Raw genomic sequence first — 14267 nt, 5'->3', positions numbered from 1 at the left:
ATTTGTTTTTTGTTCTTGAGAGAGTGCACATCTCTGTTTACAGAGAGGAGTTGTTTATGAGCGAAGCGAAAAGGCAAAAAAACAAAAAAAAAGACAAATGCAAGCTACTGTTAGTTGCCATAAGAAGCAATAAAGCGAAAAGTAGTAACGATTGTTTCTGAAAAGCAAAAAGATCGTATTTTCTTTCTTCAATGTGCATTGCACCTACTAACAGAAAATCTTCTATTGGAAGCCACACTGGAAATGGAAAAAACTGATGTAAAACTGATAACACTGCAATGCGCATTTGATAAAAAAAAAAGTTTGTTCTATTGTAATTGTTTTTAGGGAACAACAGTTTCCTGGATGTACATTTGATCTTCTAACGAAATTTCAAGAAAATATTTCTATCGATAGCTGAGTTATAAACTTTAAAAACTTGTGCACAAAAAAAAAAAAGAAAAATCATCCGCTATGAATAACGTTTCTTGAAATGTGTATTGTTCACAAAACTGCAATATTTTTGAACAATACAAAGTTAACAGATTACGGCTAACAGACTGTTCAAAAAGTATTGTTAGAAAATATTTCCTTGGTATGCACATTTGATGTTATCACAAAGGGAGAAATTCTGTTTTAGTACGCAAGCCGAATAAATTCACCATCTACGGTCATATGCTGTTCTGAGCTGCAATAAAAAGATATACCACACTGCAAAATAGTTTACTCCCACTCTCTGCTTTTGTTTTACTGTGGGAAGGTTATTTCACACAATCAAGCCAGTGACTGCTAAATGCAGTGCTGTTTCTTGTATTTTCTCTCTCTCTATCTTGGGATCTGCTCTGACCATGTGGTTGTTCCGGAGTATAAACAGAAAATTTATTTGTCAGAATGCTGCCCACCAATGGCACCAGTTATCAACTCTTTTACTGTCCTTCTAATTTACATTGTGTTCAGATAATCCGCTTTGGGAAAATTTGAAAGTGCTACATCAATTGGAGCAAAAACCATTTCCTCCAACATAACAAATTACTTTAAGAGTTATTAATATGTATAATTAACCACTCTTTTACCATGTGGAGTTTTTAATATATATTTTATTAAGCATAGCCTAAACTAATATATACAATAGTGTGACGTTTTGGGTATCTTGCCGATACCCATCATCAGACTGTGCTGTTTGGGAATAGAGATAAATTAAAAAGGTGAAGGTTACTAATTAGATTTACATTGAGCAGTTCTAAATTACAATCATAATTTTTTTTTTTTTTTATAACAAAGGATCAGTTATAAGATGTATTAACAATTGGTCATTTCTAATTTTCAATAATGCCAGTGAGTAGATAAATAATTCTAAGTTATAATAACAAATTGAGCATTTCTAAGATTATAGTTACAACATAAAGGAGCAATTCCAGCAATTCTATGTTACTATTACACAATTATAAGAGAACTTAGTTACACTGAGCAATTTAATTTTTTTTAAGTTACTTTACTTTTAGCTTATTTTATAAGATGAATTAAGACAAACAAAACAAATCTTACCTGCTGATTGCTCTCGGACCTGAAGAGAAATGAGAAAGAGGATCAGCCAGCAGTGCCTTTTATAGGCCAGGGATTCTCCTAATTAGCCAATAGGAATAGTGTTAGGCTATCCTAGATCCAGGGAGCTTGAAAGATGACCTTTGACCTCCTGCTCTGGTTCCAGGTTGCTGTTGACCTTTGATCATCCTCTATGGCGTGCAGGCTGATTCTGGGGAATGGAAGGGGGTTGTATGCGATCTGCACCTCTGGATGCCTTGTTTCTCTTTCTTTCTTGGGTCCTTATTTCTTCACTTTTGTCAGGGAAACGGGGAACATCCTTTGTAAAAAGGATAGGTGGAACAGGACCAGGGTATGTCTGCCAGGGGCAAAGGTTGATGACGTTGTAGAGCGGATATCATCTTTCAAGGGCACAAAAGGTGATATAGTTGTACACGTTGGCACTAATGATATTAAGAGTAGGAGACCGGCGGAATTACTCAACAAGTACAGGTCACTGTTGAAAAAAAGCCGTGAAATAGGGTTGAATTTGAAAGTGTCTGCAATTCTGCCCAGACACGATAGGAGGGAGTACATGATGAGAGCCTTGTCGATCAATTCTGCCCTGGAAAGATTGTGCAAGGCTCAAGGGGTAGAATTTTTTTCAGCCTGGACTGTACTTGTTAACAGGAGAGATTGCTTCTACAGGGATGGGATACACTTAAATAGAAAGGGTGCAAGAATATTTGCTGATGCTATCGAAGCAGTGTTAGGTGGGTTGGAAAACTGCTAGTTTGGGGGGATACAAAGACTAATAGTTTAACAGTAACTGCAGGCAGAGGTGAAGGTGATTCTTGCACAACTTCTATTAGAATAAGAAGCGACCTGGAACGTTTTGGGTATCTTGCCGATACCCATCATCAGACTGTGCTGTTTGGGAATAGAGAAATTAAAAAGGTGAAGGTTACTAATTAGATTTACATTGAGCAGTTCTAAATTACAATCATAATTTTTTTTTTTTTTTTTTTTTATAACAAAGGATCAGTTATAAGATGTATTAACAATTGGTCATTTCTAATTTTCAATAATGCCAGTGAGTAGATAAATAATTCTAAGTTATAATAACAAATTGAGCATTTCTAAGATTATAGTTACAACATAAAGGAGCAATTCCAGCAATTCTATGTTACTATTACACAATTATAAGAGAACTTAGTTACACTGAGCAATTTAATTTTTTTTAAGTTACTTTACTTTTAGCTTATTTTATAAGATGAATTAAGACAAACAAAACAAATCTTACCTGCTGATTGCTCTCGGACCTGAAGAGAAATGAGAAAGAGGATCAGCCAGCAGTGCCTTTTATAGGCCAGGGATTCTCCTAATTAGCCAATAGGAATAGTGTTAGGCTATCCTAGATCCAGGGAGCTTGAAAGATGACCTTTGACCTCCTGCTCTGGTTCCAGGTTGCTGTTGACCTTTGATCATCCTCTATGGCGTGCAGGCTGATTCTGGGGAATGGAAGGGGGTTGTATGCGATCTGCACCTCTGGATGCCTTGTTTCTCTTTCTTTCTTGGGTCCTTATTTCTTCACTTTTGTCAGGGAAACGGGGAACATCCTTTGTAAAAAGGATAGGTGGAACAGGACCAGGGTATGTCTGCCAGGGGCAAAGGTTGATGACGTTGTAGAGCGGATATCATCTTTCAAGGGCACAAAAGGTGATATAGTTGTACACGTTGGCACTAATGATATTAAGAGTAGGAGACCGGCGGAATTACTCAACAAGTACAGGTCACTGTTGAAAAAAAGCCGTGAAATAGGGTTGAATTTGAAAGTGTCTGCAATTCTGCCCAGACACGATAGGAGGGAGTACATGATGAGAGCCTTGTCGATCAATTCGGCCCTGGAAAGATTGTGCAAGGCTCAAGGGGTAGAATTTTTTTCAGCCTGGACTGTACTTGTTAACAGGAGAGATTGCTTCTACAGGGATGGGATACACTTAAATAGAAAGGGTGCTTTCTATGATAAAACTCAAAACAGATTTATCTGCCCCTTATCTAACGGAAGTACAAGGTTTGATTAAGATTTCAGTGAATGATCTTATAATTCTTGAACATAGCTAAAAAAAATGGTGGGCAGGGCTAACATCTTTTGGGAATGCATGCATGAAGTTGTAACTTCATGCATGCATGCCCAATTTAGTGGAAATCGAGTTAACACTTGTTTTACACACACATAAAATGATGAAATTTGAACATGGTCATTAAACATTTCCATACTGTACCCACCTTCTGATTTGGTACCATGGGACTTTTGGCTAATCACAAAATTAAAACATGGCATGAAATGAAAACAATCTAAGTCAATTCAAGAGGTCTAATCGAACACAGTGGACTACCTAAGAGAATTCAAAGAAGACTCCCAAAAATATTTTGGTCAGTGGCAGGCATGATGAAACAAGCATAGGGCTGCAGGAGATTGTACTGAAGAATATTAACAATATATTCATTTATCACAGTATAACATTGATTTTTTTTGCAACATTCAAGGTTTATGATCAAACCTCGTAGATTAATTACTGTTCATACAGGAAGAGAATCTGGATTTATTAATGCACTGTTATATGCCTATATAAAATGGAATGAACATATGGAAATGAATGTAAACATTTTCAAAAATAGACCAATAATTAAATAATTTGAACAGTTTCCGGTTGATTCTGTTGTACTCATAAACAACACATCATATATAACTGTCATTTAAAAGAAGTTGTCTACTTTGAAGTACGTAACTTTTTTTATTTATGCCTGTTTTAGACTTGAGTCTAAAAGCAGGCATAAATAAAAAAAAAAAAAAAAAAAAAAGTGGCTTCAAGAAAGTAACCTTCTATAGTGATTCAGTGCTAAAAACAAAATGTGAACTAATAAAATTAAATAAGCTGTAACTGAGAAAATATTATATACAGTATATTATTTGGGCTACAGGAAATATAGAAATGGATAGCTTGCCACTAAATGAAGGAGGGACCCCAGCAATTTATAAAAAAAAATAGTAATTAGTATTGGCAACTGATCATCCATATCTTGAAAAAAAAAAAAAAAAAAAAAACATCAGTGTAGATGAATATTAAGTTTGCATTGATCAATAAAATTTTGTCTCTCTTTTTATTTTCTTTAACTAATAAATCATTTTTTGTACATGGACTTTTTAATAGAATTTAAAAGGCAGCCAGCCTCTTAGTAATATTTTTTTTATGTGGTTACTGAAAATAATTCTGTATGCAGGAATAATAGGCATTATTGTATTTGAGGTAGGTGTGCATTTTTATATTTTTTTCCATGTTAGAATAGTAATTTGTTGCCTCAAGATGCTTGAAATGACCTCATCCACAGTTCCTGGTTGTATTACCAACCTATCTGAAATACACTGTATAGTATAAAATCTTGAACATAATGCAATATCCTCTGGACTTGAACTTTATGGAAGATATGTTATCTTACAACTAGAACATGACTTGAAGATCCTGCACTTCTAACAACAGGAGAAGGTAATAAATTATGGTGTGACCTCCCCTATCAAATTAAACCCAATAAAGCTTTTATGGGATCATCTAGACCAAGTCCGTAAAGTCTGCCCATCTTCACAGAATTTATGGGAAACCTTGCAGATCGGTGGGAATAATATTAGTGAAGACACTATTACAAAATTAGGAACATATTCTCTTAAGAGTGTAGCTTAATCCTTTCAGTAACAAGAGGTATTTTCTAATGCAAACTTTTGTATAACTTATAACACATGTAAAGTGTATAGAATTTTAATAATTTAATTACATACTGAACATTTTGCATTTTATCTTTATAGGACATTGCCAATGCCTCGTAAGAGTACTTGTTCTGCACCATTATATATGGCATGGCTTGAAACTCTAACCAAAAATATGCCACCATTTCTGCTCATCAGGGGTAATCAAACTAGTGTTCTCACATTCTATTCATGAAGAGGTTAATTTATGATATGGAGACTGAAAGTTAGAATCAAACTCAGTATCTTTAACAAATTATGTATGATACTATGTGCCAAACATTGGAGAATGCCTAGAAAAGTGCCTCAATGTGAGGTATTTTGTTATAAACACGGTTAGTGCATCATAATCCTGTTTTTAACAAAGATCTATTTCTGTAAATAATTTAATGTATATTTGCGAAAATTCATCTTTACTCATCATTTAGATTAGGAGTGCTGTAGTCAAGATAAAGGCTTCATTCCCCCATAAATTAAAGATCATCTGAAGTGCAATTTTATATCAGGCATAGTAACTCTTAATAATTAGCTTTCTTTAGCTAGTTAAATTTTGTTTGTAGATGTACAGACCTCACTAGTTTATTTAAAAGATGTTACTATTGATATTAAGCAAAGATAATCAGCATTACAAATGCTGCCTACTTGCTAGCATTGCAACATAACTAAAAAGCACAATGTCTTATATTTAAAATATAAAGTGTATATACTTTGAATGTCTAGTCTAAAAATTATCCTTTTTATGTATCCTTATTCTGCCTTAGAGTTTAGTGCAATTCACAAGAACTTATTGTTCATTAACTCAGCATAAGAAATGTTTCTAAATCATTAGCATTTGATACTTAAATCTTTACATAGTAACTGTATGTCATTTATATTTAGTCTGCACTGTATTCCATATTGTGGTTTTTTGAAACCACCTTTAAGTAACAATTTTGCCTTTTCCGCTGGCTAAACAATCAAAATGTGCATAAACTTTTTAAAGGTGTATGGAATATACTAACAGATTATTTTGTGAACCTGCCAAGATAGTTTAGCCTCTTTTGCCAATTACAACAAAACTCTTCTCACAAAAATTTTTGAATTAACACTAAGCCTAACCAAATAGCATGGTGAACCTAAATTCCCTTAAAATTTGAAATAAGATCCCAGTAGATGAAATTCTATCTCATCAGATGCTGGAAAACCTCTATGAATGAAAGGAAGGAAAACACATTCTCCCACACAGTTATAACTGGGAAAAGACAAAATTGTTTTGGCATGTTCCTAGAATTTTCAGTTATTGTATTCCATATATCTTTAAAAAGTTTGCGTGCTTTTTCAATTTCCTTAGCCAGCAAAAGAAGTAAAAACATCTTGGCAAGCTTAGTGTCATTTCAAAAGTGCCTTCCAACATCCATAATATAGTATAAAAAGAAATTATCAAAATCCTGTGTGTATAGACTTTAAATTTTTAGTGTTCATTTTTTTAATTTAAAAAAATAAAAATGTTGTCTTCTACTGAACAAGATCAAGAATTTTATAAACAGAATTTATATATTTTGTTCATTCTTTAAGCTTCATTGCAACTGTAAATATCTCAATATTTTCACATATTCAGAATGGCTTGGAATGTTTTGCAATGCAGCTACTTTCACTCAGCTGCATTAATGGACTATAACAGTTTAACTTTTGGTCACAAAAAATAAATAGATAAAATAAAATAATATATAAATTTTATAGAAGCTATATTACAATATCAGCTTTCTGTGAAGTTATCAAAATGACATCTAAAATGCTTATTTGATGCCACAAACTCTTCATCCATAAAATGTTTAGTCTGTTCACAGAAATTAGCCAAAAAGATGCTCAGTTCATAGCTCATTATTTATATTCTCAAAATAATCTAAAGGACTGTTTTGAGAATAACTGAGCATTTATTTATAACTGGCCATATGTTTCTTTTTATGCTATAAAAAGGAACATATGGCCAGTTATAATTTCTAAACATGCTCTGGATATTTGTTTTTTCCTCCAGTGGCACAAAAGACTTAATATTCTGTACTACCAGAATATTAGTATCATTAAAGAAAAAAAAAAAGCTGTTAATGATAATATGCATCAGTTTGCAAACAAAGAAAATATTTCATGAAGTATTGCATCATGCAACTTATTGACCTTAAAGATAATCTGACACAAGTTCAGCTTAGAAAGTGGATATTCAGGAAAGAAACTGCCATGTCAGAAGATCTGCCTGCAGCCTTAGCATTTGGTGGTAATGGCTATGTCTAACATACCTTCCTATTGAGGTATGTTATTCAAATATAAATATACTTGGATTTATATCTAGTCATAGGATGAGTGGCACTTTGTGGAATGCTTTGGTATATTATTGATAAATAGATACAATAACCTGTATTACCTCATTGAGTAATATTGTTGGAGTAGGCATTTGTGAAAAAACTGCATCAGCTATTCCACTGTTCACATGGTTTCATATGTTCCATGTAGTGCTTCTTATTAACACCTTCAATATCCGTATGTATTGAAAATGTTAAAGATTTTGAAGGCAATGTCCTCTCTACGATTTACTTAAGGGGGACAAGGACATTGCTTTCAAATTTACTTTTATTGAATTTGAAAGCAACTGTCTAAATGAATCATTTGCAAAAATAGAGATCTACTATTTAAATTTTAACAAAGTGACTGTCTAATTTCTTTTAAAATGCACAACAAATCTTCATGAACATGCTGTACTACTGCTCTTTCTGACCATGAAATGCAAAATCTTTTTTATCTTTATAAGATAAAAACATCTTATAAGACATGTGTGCATGTCTTCTACATAATAAACATATACCACCTTGTTGAGCTGTGTATCTTTGATGGTTCATAATGCATTTTGCAAATCTTTGTAAAGTTAATCAGTTCGTTTCAGTAAATAAATTGTCTGTGTTTACTATAACTTGTTTTCTTTTGTTTACACTAATAAAAATACATTCACCAATAATACAAATAGTTCTAAATAAACAAGTTACTTCATATTGACAGCATTAAATTCCTCTTAAAAATGTTTCAAGAATGGTAAGAAAAGTGGCAACAAAATGCAAATAGCCCAAAATAAATTATACACTTGTTGGGATTGAATTAAAAACAGTATAGAAAGGGATCTGGGAGTAAAGATATGTGCAGATATGAAGTTTTCTGAGCAGTGTAAACAGGTGGCCAGAAAAGCCTGTAGTATTCTATCAATAATTTATCAAATAATATCCTATAGAAATAGGGAGGTCATGATCCCGCTGTACAAGGCAATTGTAAGGCCACATTTGGAATGCTGTATCAGAGTATCTGTCTGTATCTTGTCTGGGTGGGGGAACCAACACTGGGCTTCTTCCATTCAGAAGGTGGTGGTACTTGTTGGGTTCACTTTATTTTATAAAGTTACTAATTTCATAAAGTCATCAAACTAAAAGAACTGAATCTCTATTCCTTTGGGTGGAATATGTTTTTTTATTTCTATTGCATCCATTCTGTAGTGTTACACATAAGATGTGTTCAAATGTGAAAACAGTGATTCCCACATGTAAATTCTACCAGACTTACATGTAGAATCACGGTGGTTTCACATTCAGAGTGTTTGACTGCTTTCAGTTTCCTAAGTACAATTTTAAACTCAACAAGTGGCAAAAATTATATAAAATAATATCTGAATGCGAAAGTATTTTTCATTAACTGTTAGTGATTATTTTGCATAAAGCACAAGACTACGTGCAAGATTCACTAGTGAACAGGTTAGTGCCATTGCACCATGTTTTGTTTGTAGTGAACTGCTGAAGTAGATAATCATCTCATTCTTTATGCAAAATAATCTCCTTGGTTTATACTATTGCACACCATCGGGCATTTCTCATAATGTGGAGTTATACTTCATAACTGGATTGTCACGATTGCAACTAGGGTATCTACCCACCGAGGAGAGGCCAACAAGCCTTGAAATGGTGCTGTATGGGTTGTGGTATCCACCAAGAATTGGTAACATTAGTCTTCTCCATTGGTGAAGCATTACTTATTTGAGGTAATGCAATACCATGGCAACTCATTGTGAAGGGATATGAGATACAATTAAAATTATGCCAATTATCTACTTTGGCAGTTCACTACGAACAAAACATGGTGCAATGGCACTAACCCATTCACTAATTAACTATTAGTTAAGAATGCTTTAACAGTCTTTGGAATAGGATGAACCTTCTTACTTTAGAACCTGTTAAGTCAAATTCTGTCAAGGCTAATGCCTCTATTTTTCCAAATCATAATTATATATATATAGTGCTGTAAAAATGAATTACAACATATTTTGTTGACAGATTTGTTTCGAGAATGCATAAATATATGAATAAGATAATGGCTCATACTTATAGGAGTTTTCATTCTCAAGAAAGCTCAGTTGATTGGGACTATCTTTCTATATATGAGAGAGAGAGAGAGAGAGAAACATGGTTATATGACAAGTTATAAAAGGTATATTTTTTAAAATGCAATTGTACTGGAACAAATACTGGCATCAGCATTACTGTAATTCCATAAAAAAGACTGGACATCTGTGACCAATCTTTTATATGCTTTCACAAATGCACATCTGTTGCTAAGTCATCTACAGGTCTGCATTCCAAACCATAAGCAATTGTACCTTCAAAACTAATTTTTTGTAGTGCTTGTCCATGAGGTCAATTCAAGCATTTTCTCTCTTGCTTACATTAACAAAAAATGGATACTAGAAAAAGAAAGCTTTCTGTAGAAGTTGACATCATAATTGAGACTGTATTTGTGAAATTAATTCTGAAGTTTCTGGAAAGTTCAGTTCTCTTTAAAGATAATTTGTTCCATTTTGACTATTTTCAGTGCAGTGATAAAAAAAAAAAAAAAGTTGAGGGGGGGGGCTGCATGTGTGAAGTAAAATATTTTACATATGCCATAAACATGTTGTTGTTATTTGGTTTTTATGAGCATTAGCAACTAAGGCCATATTGTTCCGGGGGATATGCGGTGGTCATTCCCTGACCTTTCCGCATCCTCCATATTTGGTGGTCACGGGCTCTAACCCCGGTCTAATCAAGAAGCGTGTGCTACACACTGCTGCTCCTGGCTACGGAGGCGCCCCATAAACATGTAAAGCTAAACCTGGCTCCTTAATATAATGTAGTATCAGCAAGCCTACCTGCACACACTACTCACTCTCCTGAATGAGAGTAGTGTGTGCAAGTGCTAGAAGAGTAAAGACAGTCATTGCTAGCAGAGTAAAGACAGCAAAATTATACATTAGCTGATCCAGGTGCCTCCTCTAGCATTTAGATATGGCTCATCAAAAGTGATGGGGAAATACATAAGCTTTGCTCTGAAGGCCAAACAATTTTTGCCACCATACCCCTATCAGCTGATGGGAATCATCAACTGTAAGTAACCAAACATGTCCAGCTATTACAAGGTTTGACAATTAAGTTCCAGGAATAAGTCCCTGGCATGCTTATCCAAACACAGCAATCATAGTGCAATGTGCCATGACAGCTAGCTGATCTATGTGACTGCTTTCCTCTGTAAGGTCCTTTACATTCTGTAAGTCATTCACACAGTGTTGTCAGAGCAGTTGTAGTGTTCAAAGCATTGTCATTTTATTAGGCAACAGAACAAGGAGCAAACATTAAATTTTGTCTCAACTTGAGAGGAAAAGGATAACTGAAATCTACAAATTGGTTTTAAAAAAAAGTGTATGGTAACAATCCTCTAGCTCAATGATTTTCAAGATTTTGGGATGGTAGTAACAATCTGGAAGATGAGAATTGTAAATGTCCAATACTGCATCAAACCCCAGAAATGATTAAAAAATTTTGTACATTGTGTCTGATCATCAAATGATCAGATAATTCTTAGAATGATAGAACAACTTCACATTAACAGAGAAACAACTGTACAAATCTGAGAAAAATTAAGGTTATTTGCACTGTCTTGTCCTTTTAAATGTTTTTGCAGCCATTAGGGTTTACCTCATAGAATAATGCAGTGGTCTTAATACGGAATTAATTATATTATAACTTTGAAGCTCTGAACAGATTTGGCCAAACACATCCTAAGGTACAACCCACATTATGAAATGCTCTGTGTATATAATGCCAACTATCTAGTTTATATCTTTGATTTGACAGTGCCTAGTTTTTACATACCTTATGCACATTTTTTTTCTGCAAGGCAATAACAGTAGTCTCAGTACATTATTAGTATTAGCAAAGGCACATGATGCAAGAAAGCAAGCTTATATAGCATCAGCCAAAAAAAAAAAAAAAAACCTTATTTCACCCATCCACTTGCTCCAAATGTTTGTCAAGTTCTGCTTTGAATCTATTTAAACTATCAACTTCTACAATGACAGATCGAAGTTTGTTCCAGCAATCAACCACCCGCTGGCTAAAGGCAACTTCCACACATCTATCCTACAAACGTCTTTCCTCAATTTGGATTTATGCCCTCTCAGGCGATTATTCTGAGCAAGAGGAAGAATCCCATCAGCCCTGAGCATGCTCAAACCATTCAAGGCTTTATACACCTCGTTTGGTGAGATTCTTAGAAAATACAGTAAAATAAGACCTCTCTGAAGATACAGTACAGTAAGAATAATCATTTTTAAAAAAGATTGCTGTCAAAGTTCATAGATGAAAGCATAATTGTTATTATTTTAGCATTCTGAATAGATTGTTTTTTGTGCTCCCCCATATATTATGTATAGCATAAGTGAAAAAAATAACTATGAATACAAATATTTATTGTATACAATTCAGTTAAGTATATTACATAAAGTACTACAGGGATTTTAAGCTTTTACATACATTATTTTGTTGAAAATGAATAAGTTAATTTTTTATAAAATCTGTTCTACCACTCAAAAGTACATAATCTTTAAAAACTTTACCATATATTGTTTACCACTCATTCATAAAAATATCAAAATGATGTGACCAACATATAAGTAACCAGAAGCAAATAGTTCTATTAAATTTTGCCAGTAAGAAGTTCTACTACAATCTTTCTTAAAACCAAAACATAACTACAGATACAATTCTATTTGTGATCATAAGAAATTTCTGAAATATTTAGAAGCTGCAACTTTAAAAGTTTGCTGCTCAAATTGTCATAATTTATTGGTGGAGAGTATTGTTTCAAAAGCATCTAAACATGTCATGGACAGGTAATTTGCCTTGGCGAAAAACAACCTTTAAACTCAATTGCAGAAAGACTCATTTAGATCTTAGTTATTATTGTGAAATTAAGCTCCAATCACAACAACAGCTTTAAACTTTGAAAATGCCTACTTTGAAGGCATCTAATTGAGATGTCTGATGAAAGTGTCTAACCGATATGAATATGCAAAACCACAAGTTGCAGATAATAAACCAATGTCTATCCAGCTTTCCTCCAATATAAAGTTGGCAATATTACTTTATATCATGCCGATAAATATTTAGTGCCTTAATCAATTAGTAAAAGTACTTTGCTTTTTATAGTTTTGTTATAGTAAAGAATCATGAGAAAGGACTGATTAAATGATGTTTACTGTATACCAAAAAGGATGGTTAACAATAATAAATTAAAAGCATTCATGATAAAGGAAAAAAATTAAGATTTTTTCCAGTAACATCAGACAGGGTATACAGTAACACTATTTTATTTCACCTTAAGCATCAAGCTTGAAGTGTCATACTAATACTGTAAAATAATTTCCTACAATCCTAATTTCTTTTTTTCAGTGCCTAAAAATTTGCGTTTTTGCCTTGACTTTCTTGTGGAAACTAACTTAGGTTTATAAAACAAAACAAATTACTCATATATATATATATATATATATATATATATATATATGAGTAATTTGTATCTCAACTGCATAAAACTGGTTGATTTTCTTTTTAGGAGTTTCATTTAGATATAGTACTACTAAACATATGTGCAATATTATTTATAGCTTTTAAAAATTCTCTTAAATTCCACATCTACATTTATTAAATAAGCTAAATATATTGCTTTTTATTTATTTTAATTACTTTTGAATTGCTATATATCCAGTTCCACAGAAATATCTGTATCAGGCCAGCTGCCAATTTACCCCTAATTCTAGAGTCATTTCTTGAACCAACCACCTGGCACAAAATGGCAGTATGTGTTCCATAAAAATAACTTTTAGATTACCCAAGAAAGAAATCGTTGACAGTATAGTTCAGTGGTGTCCAACCTATGGCCTGAGAATAATTTTAATACGGCCCATGCGGAAAGTGAACCAAAACAGCATTTTAAATTTTGTAAATTACCAACCAAAAAATTTTCTAATTAAATGTTATTGTACATTGTACTTAATAAAGTTTTTGAATATTTTCAATTTTAGGTGTATCATATTTATTTATTCACCTTAACACTGAAAAGCACTGATCCTTTTCAGGTTGTAAATTTAAAAGCAAAAGTATTTTTTTAAAAAAAGTCATTTGTATAATTTTAATAAAATCTAAAAAATAATACACTGACATAGATTTGTTGCATATAAGTGTTAGGAATTTGCATTTTTTATATATAGCCTGAAAATAAAAAACGTTTAACATTAAAATAGAAACTTCCTTTTATATGTAACAAGATATGAAAAACGCTAATTTTTCTCAACTCGCTCAGTGCAACCCGCGAAACAAATCTAACTCTGTATGGGAAAAGGTTGGCCACCACTGGTATAGTTAGTTGCAAAATTGAACAATCATCAATTCAGTCTCAGATTATGTTGCTTTGCTGGAACTGAGTAAATTACCATCTCTCAGAGAACAATTAACTTGTGAATAAGATGGTAATTTTGTTGCCAGCATGCAGTGTCATTATCATTTTACTTCTTACTTCTGAATAGCTTACGAGATATTAGTTTTGATACATTTTGCTGAGAGATAAAATATATATTTTACAATCAACG

General features: G+C 33.0%; 1 protein-coding gene across 1 annotated transcript in view; it reads left to right on the top strand.

Annotated features, from left to right (window-relative positions):
• Positions 1-5498, top strand: part of LOC150089240 (solute carrier family 12 member 2-like) — a 253122-nt gene extending 247624 nt beyond the window's left edge. Inside the window, exon 23 of the mRNA XM_090389918.1 lies at positions 5363-5498. Coding sequence (XP_090246044.1) covers positions 5363-5498 — 136 coding nt within the window. The remainder of the gene's footprint in view (positions 1-5362) is intronic.
• Positions 5499-14267: the final 8769 nt, after the last annotated feature.

The sequence above is a fragment of the Mastigoproctus giganteus genome, chromosome 2 (genome assembly GCF_048544385.1).
Source record: "Mastigoproctus giganteus isolate SK-2022 chromosome 2, ASM4854438v1, whole genome shotgun sequence".
Classification (NCBI taxonomy): Eukaryota; Metazoa; Arthropoda; class Arachnida; order Uropygi; family Thelyphonidae; genus Mastigoproctus; species Mastigoproctus giganteus.
The sequence above is the reverse complement of the archived record's forward strand: the minus strand, read 5'-3'. Positions and strand labels throughout refer to the sequence as shown.